At 47.0% G+C, this 17,922-nt stretch overlaps 2 protein-coding genes across 3 annotated transcripts; one reads left to right on the top strand and one right to left on the bottom strand.

Annotated features, from left to right (window-relative positions):
• Positions 1 to 4,420: 4,420 nt before the first annotated feature.
• LOC123405546 (probable E3 ubiquitin-protein ligase RNF217) lies at positions 4,421 to 7,524 on the top strand. Its single transcript, XM_045099198.1, has 2 exons — positions 4,421 to 5,016; positions 7,300 to 7,524. The coding sequence occupies exons 1-2, from the start codon at positions 4,421 to 4,423 to the stop codon at positions 7,370 to 7,372; spliced, it is 669 nt and encodes a 222-aa protein (XP_044955133.1). The 3' UTR covers positions 7,373 to 7,524.
• Positions 7,525 to 9,076: 1,552 nt separating this feature from the next.
• LOC123403717 (peroxisome biogenesis protein 19-1-like) lies at positions 9,077 to 12,361 on the bottom strand. Of its 2 annotated transcripts, none has more exons than XM_045097631.1 (4): positions 12,086 to 12,361; positions 11,723 to 12,002; positions 10,204 to 10,520; positions 9,077 to 9,331 (listed from the first exon to the last, which is right to left on the bottom strand). In XM_045097631.1, exons 1-4 carry the CDS (start codon positions 12,196 to 12,198, stop codon positions 9,286 to 9,288), a joined length of 756 nt encoding a protein of 251 aa, XP_044953566.1. In that variant the 5' UTR covers positions 12,199 to 12,361; the 3' UTR covers positions 9,077 to 9,285. The 2 variants fall into 2 exon arrangements, with proteins under 2 accessions (XP_044953566.1, XP_044953565.1); XM_045097630.1 differs by having other exon boundaries at positions 11,723 to 12,005.
• Positions 12,362 to 17,922: the final 5,561 nt, after the last annotated feature.

Consider the following 17,922-nt stretch of genomic DNA (forward strand, 5'->3'; position numbering starts at 1 on the left):
ATCATCGTCTTCCTCTTAATCTCACTGAAATAGAGAAAAGTCCCTTTCTGCCATTGACGTGCCTACAGCAAACTTGCTTCTCATGGATACGAGAGTACCCCCAACTTGAAGCGTCATTGTCCCACCACCATTTGCCTTCCTTGTCATATCGCAGACACTCACCTTCCTCGTCAGTTCCAGCAGGGCGTTGTCGCAGCGTCGAGTCGTTTCCCTCGTAGCAATGCCCGCCATCCGTAGAAAGCCTGATGCCTCCGTTTGCAACAACTAATCGTTGACGTCGTAACACACCCGTTGCAGCACCACCATGTTGTTGGCCATAGCTCCCGGCGATGCCCCTCATAACATCGTCAGCAGACATTGTCGGTTTTTGAAGATTCACGATGGTAGCTCTTTTTTACACCGGTTGAAGCTTTTTTCCTGTATGGTTGAAGCTTTGTGTGATTCCGGTCAAAACTTTTTCACATGGGTTGAAACTTTTCTCGAAGCTGGTTGAAGCTTTTTTTTACACCGGTTGAAGCTTTGTTTGGTTCCAATCGAAGCATTTTTCACACGGGTTGAAACTTTTCTCGACGCTGGTTGAAGATTTTTTTACACCAGTTGAACTTTTTTGCTGTATGGTTGAAGCTTTGTCTGATTCCGATCGAAGCTTTTTTCACGCGGGTTGAAACTTTTCTCGATGCTATTTGAAGCTTTTTTTACACCGGTTGAAGCTATTTTTCTATATGGTTGAAACTTTGTCTAATTCCGAAGCTTTTTTCACACGGGTTGAAACTTTTCTCGACATTGGTTGAAGCTTTCTCCATGTTTGAAGCTTTTTCTCTACGTCGGTTGTAGCCTTTTCCCATAGTTGAAGCTTTTTTCTATGTCGGTTGAAGCTTTTGCGGTTGCTGGTTGCAGCAATCACGGCGCCATCCCCCGTTGCCGCCCCAGCACAATTCCGCCGTTCTAGATTCTAGTTTGTTGGTTGCGGCAAACTCTGTATCGCGGTTCGCCGTGAGGGCAGTGCCTCGTGCCGGTTACAACAAAAACATTTGGCCCGTTCCAGCATATGGTGGTGGTGTTGGTAGCAAATGAGATTGCCAATTGTAGCTCTTCCTGCTGCAGGTTCCATCAATGACGCCGACAGCTTGTTACACCCATAGGGGGCGGTTCTAACATGTGTGACGACGGATTGTAGCAGTCGTAGTGGCCGGTTCCGGCATTTGTGACGGCGGCTTGTAGCACCCGTAGTGGTCAACTTCAGCACCAGTGTTTGACGATTCCAGCACCAGCGGGGCGGGAAGGGAGCACTAATGGTGGGCGTTCCAGCACCTATGGCGCCCGTTTCTAGCAAAACCACGAGGCTTGTTCTAGCACCTCCATGGCCGGATGTAGATTTTGGAGGAAGCGCCCCCAGTAAACCTCCTCATTGACACTGCTAGCACCTCGTCCATGGCCAAAAAGTTTCCCTTGCTGAATGGCTCGAATCCGGCCATGGCCTACGCCCACCACATGAATCTGGCCATGGAGCATGCAGCCAAGGCACCGCCGCATGGTGACCTTTTTTTTTTGAGGGACCGGTAGGAGCACTACCTTTTTCTTATAGAAGGGATGGTGAAAAGACACAATTTAAAGAGGGGCGAGCGTTTTTAGGGAACATCGCAGAAACCACAAAAAACCAATCTAGAAACTAGTTTAGTCAATGCCCGTGATTGGCAGGGTGCCAACAAAAGCCAGGTCATGCTGGTTAATTGCGTCTAGGGCAAGTGCCGCCACCTCGCGGCGCGTCAGCCGATGTCGATTGAACACACGCTTATATCTCTCCTTCCAAATCGACCATAGCGTGTAGATGATTCTCCCACTACGCCTCTTGCGCAACTGTTTGGACTGTGATTTCAGTGTCTTATCCCACCAGTTGGACACGTTTCCTGGCTCTGGGAGGAAGCCCAAGATTGGGATGCCCTCATTTGTCCATGTGTTCACCTGGTTCCACACCGTGACCATGAAGGGACAGTCCTTGCAGACGTGAGTTGTTGTTTCTGGCTGCTGAAGACATAACAGGCACCTGGGGTCATGAGGTCATCCCCTCATAGCCAACAAATCCGTAGTGAGGATTCTTCCATGTAGAGCTAGCCACGCAAAGAACTTGCATTTGGTCTCACCATTTGCGGACCAGACCTTGGCCGTGTCGAAACATGAGTAGGAGCCAAAGAATTGTGCGCCGCAGGCAGAGGCAACAGAGTATGCCCGTGAGGTGGTTAAGTTCTAGTGAATGTTGTCCTCCTGGGCAGGAAGGAGGGCGGTATGACTGATCTGAGTCCATATAGACACGAATTCTCCCAATTGTTGAATGGTTTGATGTCTGGCCACCGCCCTGATCCAGTTCTCATTCATTATCTCTTTGTGCACCGATCTGTTCTTTCTGGAGGTAATTTTGTAAAGCTTTGGAGCTAGAACCTTGAGTGGGCCGTCTTCGGTCTGGTTGTCATGCCACGAGAGGGTCTTTTGCCCATTGCCTAGCGTAATCGAGGTGCACGCGTGAAAAGTGGTTCATGTCTGCTTGGTCACACGGTAACTCCGATCCCACCCACTACCTCTCTGGATCAGTCCATTGCAACCACGACCACTGAAGGCGCATGACACGGCTAAATCTCTCCAGGTCCATGATCCCAAGACCGCTCAAATGCCTCGCGTGGCAGACGCTCTTCCAGTTAACAAGGGACTATTCGCCCAGGTCTGAGATGGGTCCTCTTTTTGCCAGATGAAGGCCCGAATGACTTTGCCAATCTTTCTCACAGTCCCCTTTGACAAGTTGAGAGCGGTGATGTGGAAGGTAGCCATGGTCGTGAGGACAGACTCTGCGAGTGCCACCCTGTCAGGCTTGTTGAGCAGTTTTCCTTTCCATCTTGGAAGTCTGCACGCGAACCTATCGATGAAGGGTTGGAGATCAATCCCTTTAAGACGGCGATAATGTAGGGGGGTGGGGGCAAGTAGCGTCCCGGGAAGGTGGCGATCTTGGAGGGGAAGACTTACAACACATCCTGGAGGTCAATGCCGGCACATCAGATCGGGAACACCTCAGTCTTGTTCAAGTTTGTGATCAGTCCGCTTGCCTGCCCAAAGGTCTTCAGAATTGTAGAAATCGCACAAAGCTCATCCTTGTGTGGGTTCGCAAAAATGCAAGCATCATCGGCGTAAAGAGAAATCTTGCATCTGGCCGTCCTTGCACGAATGGGCTTGAGGATGCCTTGTCGGGAGGCGAGCTAAAGGATCTGCTGAAGAGGGTCAATGGCCGGGATGAATAGCATCGAAGATACTAGGTCGCCCTGAGGGAGGCCCTTTGCGTGTCTGAACTTCCTTCTGGGGTTTCCGCTAAGTAGAACTCTTGATGAATAAGAAGACAGGAAGAGACAGATCCAGTCCCGCCACCGTTGCCCAAAAGCGAGGAGTTGCATGACCTCAAGGGCGAGTTAACAGAGTCGAAAGCTTTCGAAATGTCAAGCTTAAGGAAAAGACCCGGGATGTTCCGACAATGCAGGCCCTTTATGAGATTCTGGACATGCAAGAAGTTATCGTGGATGGAGCGCTTCTGCACGACGTGGTTTGCTTCGGAGAGGAGGAAGAAGCATGGCACGGGCACAGGAAAGGGAAGAGAACGGTGAGAACGGTGATGGGATGTGGACGGTGGAAAAAGAAAATAAGAAAGAGAAAGCTAGTGTAAGGCCCTCACGCATGCCTCGCATAGGTGCGACCGGAGAAACGTTTCAGTCGGCACTCCAGCTAGAAACGAGGTAAAAGCTGGTTTTAGGCTGGTCATAGTGGGGTATCATAGCTAGTAACATAGTCTTGGAACTAGCAAACATGGTGATGTGGCAAGTAATTAAAGAAGAGAGAGAGGATTAGAGTAACATAGGTAGATACCGTACCATGTTAAATGCTATGCTACTATGTGTCATTCATGTCAATAAATGAGATCACCTATAATACTAGTTTATGTTACTATGCACTATGAAGATAGTATCATACAATAGTAATATATGCATGATACTACTATATGTTACTTCCCGAGCAGCGTTAAGAATACGAGATCAAAATACATATGTGAGATTACACGGTAGGTCAGCCGGCTGAATTTTTTTAGGAAAATGAGTCGAACCAAACCACGGTCCAATCGTATCATTTCCGCTCACCTTGGGAACATAAGACGTGGGAAACCAACAGACGCCATTTAAATCCCACCGTAAAGTCCTTTAAATCATAACGAAACCAAAGAAACTAACAGACATGGCACCATTCTCTCTCCTAAACAAGAAGATCGTATACCATCCGAAGAAGAGAGATTGTTAACGGTGTATTCATCGTAACTGCAGTAACACCGGCCGTAAAATACGCCAAACTCAGTAGCTTCCCACCTTTCCAACCAAAAGCTCGCGCCACAGCAATGGAGGAGGAACCCGTGGGGAAGGCGCAGCACTCCTGCAGCATCTGCATGGAGCCCATGGCGCCTACTGAGGCCCACCGCGGCGGCAGCGGGTGCGCGCACGCCTTCTGTCGGGCGTGCCTGTCGGGCCATGTCCGCGCCAAGGTCGAGGCCGGCGCGGCCGTCGTGCGGTGCCCCGGCGTGTCCTGCGCCGGCGCTCTCGACCCGGAGCTGTGCCGAGCCGCCCTCCCGGCCGACCTGTTCGTGCGGTGGTGCGGGGCGCTATGCGAGTCCATGTTCCTCGGGGTGCGGCGGACCTACTGCCCATTCCCCGATTGCTCCGAGATGATGGTGGCCGACGACGACGGCGGTGGCGTGTCCGAGGGGTCCGTGACGCAATCGGAGTGCCAGGTGTGCAGGCGGCTGTTCTGCGCGCATTGCGCGGTGCCGTGGCACGCCGGCGTGAGCTGCGCTGAGTTCGCGCAGCTCGGCGCTGGGGAGCGCGGCCGAGAGGATCTGCTGCTCGTTGAGGCCGCCAGGGAGTGCAAATGGAAGCGCTGCCCGCGGTGCCGGTTCTACGTCGAGAAGTCCCATGGCTGCCTGCACATCACATGCAGGTACGTACTGTATTCTGTCTGTATACACCTAGATGAATTTGCGACACGCCCATATCCATGCGTCTCTAATTTAGGAGCTATCGGTCGACCTCTAACTTCTGAATTCCGATGTGTAATGACGTGGCAGTAATTTTCTGCTGCAGAACAACACTTGGTTTCTGCGGTGATTGAAAATAGTACTATATGTGTTGTGACTTTTATCTAAAGTTTTAAGTAGTGGGGGCTTTAACCCTGCTGTACAACTAATTTTGAAGAGCCCTCTCGCTAAAGTTAATATAAAGCAAATTTAACAGCGCCCTCTTACCAAGTGGCAAGTGCATAGAAGATCTGAACCGTTGATTTTGTGAAGTAGTAGGGGCAAGTAATTAACATGTGATCAGTGCTTGATGCCCGACCAGTGCTTGATTTCTACTCCTTCTATCTTAAAATAAGTGTTTTAATTTATTTTTTAACTTTAGTATAAGATGGAGTACTCCCTCGTTTCTAAATATATAAGTTATTTTTAAGATTTTAATATGAACTACAAATAGATGTGTATAAACATATTTTAAAATGTAGATTCATTCATTTTGCATTGTATGTAGTCTGTATTGAAATCTTTAAAAAAATTATATTTGGAAACGGAGGAGTACATGTGTTATACTTTCTCTGTTTCTAAATATAAGTCTTTTTAGAGGTTTCATTAAGAGGCGACATACAAATGTAAAAAAAAAAAATTGAAACGCGGTCCCTTATGTACCGATCTCATTAAAAAAGGTCGAAGAGAGTTGCCCGGTTAATAATCGGAAAACCGGGCTAAAACCGTTACAATGCGCCCGCCACAACAGGGCACACAGGGCGACTTGGCAACCTACACAAGAACGCACACACGCCGTCAAGGGGAAGAGCTCCGTCGAGGTTGTAATCCCGGTTTCATCGTCATCACGCCTCTGCGAGGGCGACTCCGACTTCACCATCGACGACCACGGATGTAGCCTCCACCGCAGACAAGCGTAGAGGCTTGCGTCGGACAGCACCAAACAGTCCATCACACGCGCCGGCGACCTCTCGAACACGCCGGATGAGACCGACAACCAGAACCCAACAGCAAATCCTACTCCGCTTGAAGGGGTCACACAAGAAGCTGCATAGATCATCCACATTGCCGGACGAGCCCCAGCCGACGGCAATGTAGCGAGCGTCTAGCCTTGGAGAGGGCCAACGAGATCCAAAGCTCTTCAAGACGACGCCCCCAAGGAGGAAGCGACGATGCCGACACCGTCGTCCGGCCCAACCAGGCCTAAGGTTTTCACCCGAAGAACTGGATCCGAGAGTGTGTAGGGAGAGAACTCCTCAACGGTGCCTCCAAGGAGGTGAGACGACGTCCACAGACGCCGACACCGTTGGCCGGCAAGCTTTCGCCCGGAGCACCTCCCAACACCACAACCCTCCCAACACCACAACCCCACGCACAGCACCTCCGCTAGCCCGCACGCCTCCCACCAAGCCACCACGCCAGCGGCATCGGAGAGCCACCGAGCACCTCACCTCCCCGCCGTAGAGGCCGACGGGCCAGATCCGGCCGATCTGGCATCCCACCACCGCAGCGCAAACGAAGCCACCAAAGGCCAGCCCGCCACAAGCCCGACCAGTGACCGCGCCCCACAAGACGCGTTGAAAAGGAGTCGCCCGGTCAAAGACCAGACGCCCGTCGACGGCGCTGCCACGGTTGCCACCCGCGAGCGCCGCAGCCAGGAAGCCGTCCCGCTGGAGAAGGAGGCCTAGGGGCTCATCGGTGACGCAGCTGAAGCCCTCGACAAATCCATCGCGCGATGCGGAAAAAGGGGATCGAGCCTCCCCACCCTGAGATCCCGTGACCTGACGAGAGGAGAAACGCCCCCGTCGTCGCCGTTCGCTGCCCGGGCTTAGCCCGGCGGCCTCCTCCGGCGATGGCGAGGGGAGGAAGGAGGAGGGCGGGAGGGCGGCGCGACTAGGCGTGCCCCCGTGTCGCCTCGGCTGAGACGACGCGGGGGCGCAAGATGTCTTCTATGTTTTTTCCACTTGTGATATACAAATGTATATGAATATGCTTTAGAATATAAATTTATTCATTTTGTTTTGTAGGTAGCCAATAGTAAAAACTTTAAAAAAACTTATATTTAAAAATAAAGGGAGTATTATACCATATGCCTGATTGTATGCTTAGTTGTATCATGTTTCTATGCTTTAATTAAGAAAAAACACTAGAACACGCTGTTACATGGCATAGTCCGCTATTTAGATCTTTGATTGATCCCATGGCAGGTGTGGCTTTGAGTTCTGCTATGGATGTCAGAAGCCGTGGCAACTCGAACACGACGGCTGTCCTGGAGAATGAAGTGTGTTCTCTTATTTGTTCATGTGAACAATGGCAACCTACCGTGTGCCCGTTGAAACTGAAACACGCAACGCGAGGAGATTGCATAGACATGATGGATCTTTCATCCACCCGTGTCTATGTAACATGATCAAGTTTATTTTTTATTTGGAGCATGCCGAATCCATTTTAGAGGCTAACATTGTCATTCTCAGCCATCGAGCATATATATATGTTAGTTCGTTGAGTTGATTCTCAAACTTCAAGCATTTTTATGTTGCCACCATATCCGGTGCTTCACACAAAACCGTTCAAGTTTATACATATATGCAATGTCTTGTACTCCCTCCGTTCCGAAATATAAGACATTTTAGAGTTTTGACTATAGGCTACATACGGAATAAAATGAAAGAATCTATACTTTAAAATATGACTACATACATCTGTATGTAGTATATAGTGGAATCTCTAAAAGGTCTTATATTTAGAAACGGAGGGGTAGTTTGAAGGGAAAACACAAAGACAGCTGGCCAAATTAGCAAGAAAACAAAGGATAAGGCAGCCATCCAACGACCAGGAACAATCAAGATGCGACATCTGACGGCCCAAATCGTTGAGGGCGTCAGAGGGCTTGAAGGTGCTTAGTTTTACGGTGTTCAAAACAAATCTGAAATAATAACGTCCATACGTGTGGTATGTTTGCACTTTATCCACACACGTCGATTAATGTTACTCCCTCTGTCTCGGTGAATAAGTCATTTTACGAAAATCAAATAATCCCAAAACACTTAGGCACGATGCATTAACTTTTACCTCGTTTCTTGTTTTTTGACATGAATAAAGGAATCAACCAATAAGAGACATGGGTCATGTATGTTTTTAATGACTTGAGACTAACTAGCACAACATGCATTGGTCAATTCATTGCATGCAATGGTATTAATTAGCAAATTAGCATTGATTTCTCTCGTTTTCCTCTCCGTCTGGTCACGGTGCACAACCTAAGATGACTTATACACCGAGATGGAGGAAGTAATTTTGTTTTAGCCTGGTCATAATAAAACTAACGTAAGTAGTAACATAGATACCACATAAGCAAAAAAAATGATGTGATAAGTAACTAACGAGAAAAGTGGCATAGAATAACATAATATGTTGTGTTTTTCAATGCAAAATGACTCTATAAAGTAATAAATAAGGACATTTATGTTATCACTCCTATGACACTATCCACTATGAAGATAGTAATATAGACTAGTAACATATGCATGTTACTAGTTTAAGTTACTCCCCACTATGACCAACCTTACACGAATAAGTAGTTAATCGTACATGATAACTATGATTTAATTACACGCGATAACTACCGTTAACTAGACATAGCGACTATAGTTTATCAAAACAAAGAAGTTGACATGCTTTTTTACAACTACATTTGCCATTCCGAATAACTAAACTTGTCATTCCTGAGGTAACTAAAGTGTCATCGTATGGATAACTAACGTAGCTGCGTTAGGACGTGTGGACAGATTTGCTGCGCCCCCACGTGTGGACAGTTCTAATGTCCATCCATACAAGACCGTGTGAGCTGCCTCGTGATTATGCCACACAGGACAAGTGCGCATAATGTCTAATATGCAATATATGTGATGAATATCAGCACCCAAATAAATACAAACATGTTGTCTACAATATTTATGCAGAAACACTCAAATATACCCCATCTTTGCAAACGGACTTACTTTGCTCATTATTATAGTACATCAACTGAACCGAATATGACATTCATCCAAGAATAAGAAAATTGAATTCACTTTATATCTGCAGAGCTTTACAAATATCCCAATGAAAAGAACTTTGAACTAAAAGGGGAGTGGTTACAGGTATTGTCGCTACTACATGGAATTTGCACCCAAGATGGACTGTTTTGCTCATCACATTATGCAGCAATTTTCTGTTGATTCAAGCATCTCGGGAGATCTGCAATATAGTAAAAATCCCTAGTTAGTCAGTATTCGGTGTAAATAAGGGTGTACATAAGACATCTTCTTTTTAAAAACTACGGCAAAAGACTTGCCTCAAGGAGAGGGAAAGAGTACAAAGCATGGCATAATACGTCCATTTGTTTACCAACAACAATACGATGTGCATAAGAAAAAGTAATACTACTAGCATACTCTATTGTTAAACAGACAGGCTAATTGCTAATTAAATCACAAGACAATTTCTTTAACCAGCTGATCACCAGCTGAAATTACCATGTGCAGATGTGTTCTAGCCTATAGTATGCTCATACGAACAACTACTACTATTGAAATTGAGCAAGAAGATGTTGGAAAGGAAATTGGCAAATAATAACCTCCATTTTTGCATAAACACAATAAAAACAAAGTGGTATTTACATTCTTAAGATCAGAGATGTGCCCTCAGTAGTATGCAGTTTTTATTAGAGAACTCTTTACTTGATACTATCAGCATAATTTAGGCAATCTGTTGTCATGCAGTTTGAATCCAGAAGCATAAATGTTTTTGTGTCACAACAAGTAGAAGATAAACGACCATCACAAAAGAACAAGATCAACAACATCATCATTCGACCAGAGTTCAATAAATCTTTTTACAACTCACGCCATTAAAAGAAGATTGCATGATCTTCCGTAATAAAGTTTACCATTGTTCATCACAAGATATAAGTAATAAATAAATTATTATCTAGAGGTAGTGTACATCACATAAAATAAATAAAAATACCAGTAGCCCACAAGCATATAAACTTCGGTTCAGACGGACGTGCCAATAAAATCAGTAATGACAGCGTAATGGTTTAAAATGGAGAAGACAGTAAGACTTACAGTTGTCCCAACTTGCTCAGATCCAGATCCGGAACAATATCTTGAACAAGATCACTGGGGGGCTGACCACATTCTTGCATGTTTTGCATGATCTCAAAGACCTTAGACATATTCTCAGGCTCATGTTCATAGACCTCATTAAGTTTCAGCATGAGTTCGAGCTGATTGCTGTAACGCTCATATTCTTCTTTGCTTATCTTGCTTTTGTTATCCTCCAGCCATTTTGGGTACTTCTCTACAATGTCCTTCATGGGTTCATAAAGAATCTCCTTGGAAAGAAGTTGTTTCATCATTGTTTCAACAATAGAGTCCATATCCTGCGGAAGATGAGCAAAGTAAAGCAATTGATTCACAGTTGTATGAATACAACATAAGGTTACAACACTTTATCATCAAACATTCTGTTTTGGAACTTTCTAACATCAAACACTAACTTAACAGCTTCTTTACATCAAGTTCTCTATTTTCCATGGTTGAGTCGTACAACTAGTAGAAACTAATAATATATACGACTTCTTCCCAAATAAACCAACAATCTGCCAACAATGGTGCCATAGTTTACTAGGGAGTCTTATAGTTTCAAATCCCATGCCTAGAAAAGGACTAGTTGGTAAGATACTGAGCATAAATAATGATGTAACATGTGTTGTCTTAAAAACTTCTTAGCAATAGTCATGCCTGCCCAAAAATTGTGATTTCATTACAACTGAAGACATCACATTCACATGTAGGATTGGAGTGAGCTTATTGCACCACTCTAACTGCTATTCAATTTAAGGAGTATGCCCTCGAAAACCAGATTTACACCAATGGATTCCTTGACTCCTATGCCTATGAGTTCAATTAGCTTTCTCAGGCAAAGATTCTTAAGACTAAGAAATATCCCTATGCCAGTACACCATTACATCCTAAATTTGTATCCCCGTGAAGTGTTGGTTTAGCCAATGGCTTTCAGCATGTCACATATTTTACCAGATTAAGCAGCCAATTTAAGGCTTCGTTTGTGGGGTCAAACAAACGCTAAAATTGGAAAAGCAGGTGCGGCAAACAGGATTGTGAGAATCTACCCCAATGTCAAACCAAGCTAAACTGCATGAACATGCATGGTAAATGAACCATACTTGCACTCCAACATATTTTCTCCTTAAAACATTTTAGTAGCAGTCCCGCAACTGAAGGCATCGCATATAGAAATTGGAGCTAACATATAACATCACCTGAGCAACTATAAAACTAAGGGAGTATGCACTGTAAAAATCAAATCACACAAACGGCTTCACGTTGCAGGCAACTAAATTTGCTTTCTACTCGCAAAAATGGAAAAAGTAGATTAGCTTTCTCCAGCAAAATCTTAAGCTAATGAATCCCTAATAAAATGCAAATACACGGATTGCATCCATCCCAGCACTTTGGAACGATTTTAGCATGTCACATTTTTAACATTACTGACTGGGCAGTCACCGAAGTCATCCAGGCATTTTCTAATTTCCATTGAACATGCATCGTACACCAATCATACCTGCGTGCCAGCGAACTCCTCGAACTGCTTCACAAAGTCCTCCATCATCGCCTCGTCATCCAGGCCCGCGATCCCCCCGGTGGCCGTCTCGAGCCCCCGGACCGCCTCCCGCGTCTCGCGCGTCAGCTTCTCGAGCGCCTCCGACGCGTGCGCGCCCCTCGGCGGCGGCGGGGGTTGCCTTGCCGCGCGTCTCCTTGGCGCCCTGGGGTCAGGCAGCGACATCCCCAGACCCATCACCGGCCTCGCGCTCCCGGAAGACGATGATGCCGATGCCTCGCTGCTGCTGCAGAGAAGGGACGTCGTCACAGATTCAGTCAAAATCCTCGCGAAATAGTTTTGACTCGGCGGGTACTCGAGGTGGACCTTTTGGGGGCGGCGGCTAGATCGAGGCTGGTGAAGTCGTCGAGGGCGCTGTCGAGGAGCTGGTCGAGGTCGTCGGCGGCAGCGGCGCCGGAGCTGGGATTGGAGGAGGCCATGGGAGGTCGGACCTCAGAGCAGGAGAGACGCCGCGGCGTGGATGGGGCTCCTGATTCGGGGGTTTCGGCGGAAGGCGTGTGGGAATTGCGCTTGGGATTCAGGGGTGAGAAAGGAACGCGAGGAGGAGCCGGGCGAGCAGAGGCAAGGTAGTCCTAACGAACACGGCCGGCAGTGGATCCCTTCTCCGACTAGCAAGGATAGCCTTCGCTATCTCAGCCGTCGGATCGTCATCCTTGGACGCAGGAGCCTTACAACTTTAGAGCATCCTCAATGGTCCCACAAAAAATCCACACGCAATAAAAGTTATAGCGCGTCACGGTAGCACTTTTTAATACGCCTGGACCGATATTGCTTGTATAGACGTCTAAAAACGCAGGCAGTAGTCCGGCAGCAAAAACTCCATATCGAGATTGAGGACATTCTCGAGAAAGAGGAACTATACTGGATGCAACGAGGGAGAGCAGACTGGCTTGCAAAAGGAGATCAAAATACATGCTTCTTCCACCGCGCAGCCAATGGCAGAAAGAAGCGAAACGCGATTATGAAAATCAAAGATCCCAATGGCAACTGGGTAGAGGAGCTTGATGATATACATGAGCATATTTCAGCTTACTTTACCTCTCTCTTCACGGCTGGAGCACAAGGAGATGATGACACTGTCATTCAGACAGTCAACCCTAGGGTCACACAGGAGATGAACACAATGCTCAATAAACCCTATAATAGAGAGGAGGTTAAAAAAGCTTTGTACAACATTGGTGATTTCAAAGCCCCTGGCCCTGATGGCCTGCATGCTGTTTTCTATAAGCGGTTCTGGCATATCATAGGGGAGGATCTGGTGGACGAGGTGTTGCATGCGATACAGACCAAGAAAATCCCTAGGGGATGGAATAATACAACGATAGTTCTTATTCCCAAGGTGGACAACCCTGAATTTGTTACACAATTCAGGCCTATCAGCCTCTGCAATGTTCTATATAAGATCATATCCAAAGTGTTGGCAGGGAGACTAAAACTGGTACTATCAGAGATCATATCACCCAACCAGAGTGCATTTGTACCGGACCGGCTCATTACCGACAATTTCCTAGTAGCTTTTGAGTCCTATCATGCCATCAAGAGGAAGACATCGGGGTATGGCACCTGTGCTGTGAAACTAGACATGCATAAGGCGTATGATCGGGTGGAATGGAGATTTCTTGAGAATATAATGATCAAGCTAGGGTTCAGCGCCGAGTGGGTGGCCCTCATCATGGAATGCGTCTCCTCAGTTCAGTATCAGGTACGTATTAACGATGATCTATCAACACCTTTTACTCCAACGAGGGGCCTCAGGCAAGGCGATCCACTATCACCATATTTATTCCTGTTATGCGCGGAAGGCCTGTCTAGTATGCTCGCTTCCGAGGAGATGGCTGGTAATATTACAGGGGTTAAAGTTTGCCGAGATGCGCCAGCGGTCTCCCACCTACTCTTTGCTGACGATTCACTAATCTTGATGCGCGCCGACCAGGCAAATGCAACATCCCTACGGAGAGTTCTTGACGACTACTGCAGGGCCTCGGGACAGTTAGTCAGTGAGGCCAAATCAGCGTTGTTCTTTAGCCCGTGTACGTCAGTCCAAGCACGAGTGGAAATCTGCACCACTCTCAACATCATGGCCGAAGCTATCTCAGAGAAATACCTAGGCCTGCCGCCAATTGTTGGAGTGGATCGCGCAGACTGCTTCCAGCACCTGGTGGAGAGAGTTCTGAGTAAGATCAGAGGATGGAAAGAGAAGCTTCTCTCGGTGAGGGGAAGAGAAATATTGCTCAAAGCAGTAATACAAGCTATTCCCTCTTATGCCATGTCTGTGTTGAAACTACCAAAGGAGATATGTAATGAGATTACATCGGCTATCTCAAAGTATTGGTGGGGTGATGAAGAGCAGAAAAACACATGCACTGGTTTGCATGGTGGAAAATGTGCGTGCCAAAAGAAAAAGGAGGTATGGGGTTTAGAGACATCCAATGTTTTAACCTAGCTCTCCTAGCAAAACAATCTTGGAGGCTCCTATGTTATCCAGATTCATTGTGTGCAAGGGTTCTCAAGGCCAAATATTACCCAGATGGTGATCTGCTTAACTGTACCCTAAAGAAGGGGAGCTCCTACACATGGCAAAGTGTGTGGAGTGGATTACAAACATTCAGACAAGGCATCATTTGGCGTGTGGGAGATGGAGCTTCTATTAAAATCTGGGAGGATCCGTGGATACCTAGCAGCCCCAACAAGTAACCTATGACTCCACGGAGTAATATTGTGCTAACTAAACTTTTTGAACTTATAGATATGATAGCAGATCATGGGATGAGGTGCTCATCACGGATATCTTCTGGCCAATTGATGCACAGCGCATCTTAAATATTCCCCTGGCGGTGGGAATGATGGATGACTTCGTTTCCTGGCACCCAGACAAGCGAGGCATGTTCTCGGTGAGATCGGCATATCACCAAGAATGGGATCACCAACATGGGCGAAAGTTGAGGAGGACGAATACAAATCATTCCTCAGGTAATAACCCTATTTGGAAGACCATATGGAAGTTGAGGCTGCCTGCAAAGATCAAAATCCATATATGGAAATCACTACTAGGAGCTATACCATGCTATGGGGTTTTGGCAAACCGACACATCATGACCAGTTCTCAATGCCCGCTTTGCTCACTAGACTGTGAAAGTATTAAGCATGCTCTTTTCCAGTGCCCTAGAGTACAGGAAGTATGGAGGGTTCTTGGCCTCCTGGAACTGGTAAACCAAGTGTGTGATCTGGAGCAGAACGGGAGTGCGGTCCTATCTGAACTGATGCTATCCAAGAGCACCATTAATGCAAATGTTCTGGATGTTGATCAGGCTGAACTAATTGCGACAACGGTCTGGTATGTCTGGTGGGAAAGGAGGAGTTTTACTCATGGGGAACATGTTGTTGATCCACCAAGATCGGCACATGCAATATCGGCACTGGTGAAGAACTTTGTAAGGGCGAGGAAGAGGACCCCGGGTGTTGTTCGACATGGATGGCAACGGCCGCCTGATGGTACTTACAAGCTGAATGTGGATGCTGGCTTCTCGGCAGACTCGGGGAGAGGTAGCACCGGTGCAGTGTTGCGATCAAACAAAGGGGTCTTCATAGCTGGCGCACGCAGAGATATACCCTTTGCCGAAGATGCCAGTTCAGCGGAAGCGAGATCGTTGCGAGATGGACTACTTTTGGCCAGTGAGGTCGGGGTACAGCAGCTCCTTGTCGAATCTGATTGCCAGGATGTGGTTGACACCATGCTACTCGACGGCAATTCACTAGGTCCAGCGGCGGCATTATATGAAGAGTGCTCTTTCCTCGCCAAGAACTTCTCCCTGATACAATTTGCTTTCTGCCCAAGGGAAGCAAATATGGTAGCTCATACTCTAGCTAGGTTTGCTGAACCCACTAGGACTATAAAGTGGATGGAGGAGCCTCCCGGTTTCCTTATTGATACACTAGCAAATGATGTAACTGTGTTTCCCAATGCAATATAAAAGCCGTCAGGCTTTCCCCGCTCAAAAAAAAAACGCACGTCTAAAAGAACATGCAGTGTAAATTCTAAAACACGCGCAATCCGACGCCATATATTTGTTGCGCGCGATAACGTCTTTTAGTGCGTGCCCAAAATTTTTTAGCGCGCACAACATTTTGTAGCCTCTGCTGGAGCTGTGCGGCGCCAAAAAAATGGATTTTTAGGGCGAAGCTTTTTTGGGTGCATGTTGAAGATGCTCTTAGGCCAACATAAGGCGTCGGCCCAAGTTTCGACCGGTCGCGCGCTATCTGTTTGATTGGATCCCCTCGAGCCGTTGACTTCTTGTTTCTAAGTCGTATTCTCCCTCCTTCCCTTCTCCTTCGCTCCTTCATTTGATCTTCCTCGGCGCATAGGTTGCCGCACCCCACCGCACGTGATTCCGCGCCTTGTCGTTTGAAGCTCGTGATTGCCCGTTGTTGCCGTTTGGAGCTTGCCAACCGGCATAGCACACGCCAGCGTGATGATATAGCTCCCACCGCCCGCCGTTGCACCAATTATGTGCGTTGTTTCATCCCCTACCAACGTCGTGGAGGCATAGCTAGTCGACGATTGCAGCACCGACGGTGTCAAGTGCCACGGCTCGAATCCCTGATGGGCACCGCCGGTTGAAGCTCGTCATGCGTGCCACCCCAGTACCGCATCACCTAAATTGTTGATTCGAGGAAAAAGAAACATCGTTTCCAGCATAAAAACACCGTCGATCAGAGCAAAAGCCACCATCAGTCCCAACAAAAACCATCAGTCGAGCACCCCCTTTTGCTGGTTCCAACAAAATGAAGCATCGATTCCAGCAAAACAAAACATCAATTCCAGCAAAAAGCACGCTGGTCGTAACCAAACCCACCATCGGTCCCAACAAAAACATAAGTAGTTCTAGCAAAAAATATAGTTGCTGTAGCAAAAAATCCACTAATTCCAGCATCCCAGTGCCACATTTCTGGCACCATCGCATCCCCGCCAGTCACCGCCGTCACAACTTTTTCGATAGTTGGTTGCAACTTGTTTGTCAGTGAGTTGCGCCACAAAAAAGTGACGGCCATCGATCTGCCCAACGCCACTTCGGTTCCATCATGAGCAACGATGGCACATCACAGGTTGCATCGTCGTTTTTTTAATCTAATTGAAGCTCCTTGTGTTGACCTCTTTCAACCTCCATTGGTCACAACGGGGGGTGCACATAACTACGGTGAGCTTCGTAGGCGCATCCGTGCAACAGTCTCTAGATGAAGGGCCAGCCAAGGGGAAGAGCAATAGGAGCAGCGGCGGAGCGGCGATGGAAGAAAATGATAAGGGAAGTGGTTCCAACATCGAACGTGTGATGAGGAAGAAGATAGGCAAGAGGCCAGTTGCACAAGCCCACATTGGACGACGTGCCCCATGTGCGCTGATATGTGCAATTTGCATCATGAATTCTTACTGATATTTATAATTGTTCTTGTTCATTATTCCTCATTGTTATACAATTCTTATGCATTTCCCTCTCAATTTACAAGGTACATCACAAAGGGGAAAACTGCCAGAGACTAGACGTGAAAACCAAGAAAATGCTGAAAAAGCACTGGACTCCAAATGACTTGAAACTTCACGGAGAATATTTATGAAATATATGTGAATTATTAGGCCAAAAAATTACTAGAGGGGGGCACCTGATGCCCACAAGCCAACAGGGTGAGCCCACCCCCTAGGCACGCCTTGTTAGCTTGTGAGGCCCCAATAGGTCTCCCCCTCTTCTCCTATAAGGTGTATTTTTACCTAGAAAAAAATACTATACTTTTAGGATGAAGAGCCACCGTCTCGAGGCGGAAACCTGGGTAGAGACCCTTCTGCTCTCTCACAGAGAAATTCTGCTCCGGAAACTTCCCTCTGGGAGGGGGAGATCGAAGCCATCCTCATCACCAACGCCTACTCCTTCGTGGGAGGACTAATCTTCATCGACATATTCACCAGCACCATCTCATCTCAAACCCTAGTTTATCTCTTGTATTCAAACTTTGCCTCAAAACCTCACATTAGTACCTGTGGTTTACTAGTAGTGTTGATTACATCTTGTAGTTGATGCTTGTTGGTTTACTTGGTGGAAGATATTATGTTTAAATCTTTGATCACCATTATTATACCTCTGATCTTGAACATG

The sequence above is a fragment of the Hordeum vulgare genome, chromosome 6H (assembly GCF_904849725.1).
Source record: "Hordeum vulgare subsp. vulgare chromosome 6H, MorexV3_pseudomolecules_assembly, whole genome shotgun sequence".
Taxonomy (NCBI): Eukaryota; Viridiplantae; Streptophyta; class Magnoliopsida; order Poales; family Poaceae; genus Hordeum; species Hordeum vulgare.

What these genes read in the sequence shown, in the direction of transcription:
- LOC123405546 (XM_045099198.1), top strand. Translation starts at nt 4,421, where the DNA reads ATGGAGGAGGAACCCGTGGGGAAGGCGCAGCACTCCTGCAGCATCTGC. An exon ending in TGCCTGCACATCACATGCAG is followed by an intron (nt 5,017 to 7,299) that starts GTACGTACTGTA and finishes ATCCCATGGCAG; the next exon opens with GTGTGGCTTTGAGTTCTGCT.
- LOC123403717 (XM_045097630.1), bottom strand. Translation starts at nt 12,198, where the DNA reads ATGGCCTCCTCCAATCCCAGCTCCGGCGCCGCTGCCGCCGACGACCTC. An exon ending in CTAGCCGCCGCCCCCAAAAG is followed by an intron (nt 12,006 to 12,085) that starts GTCCACCTCGAG and finishes CCTTCTCTGCAG; the next exon opens with CAGCAGCGAGGCATCGGCAT. An exon ending in CTGAGCAAGTTGGGACAACT is followed by an intron (nt 9,332 to 10,203) that starts GTAAGTCTTACT and finishes ACTATATTGCAG; the next exon opens with ATCTCCCGAGATGCTTGAAT.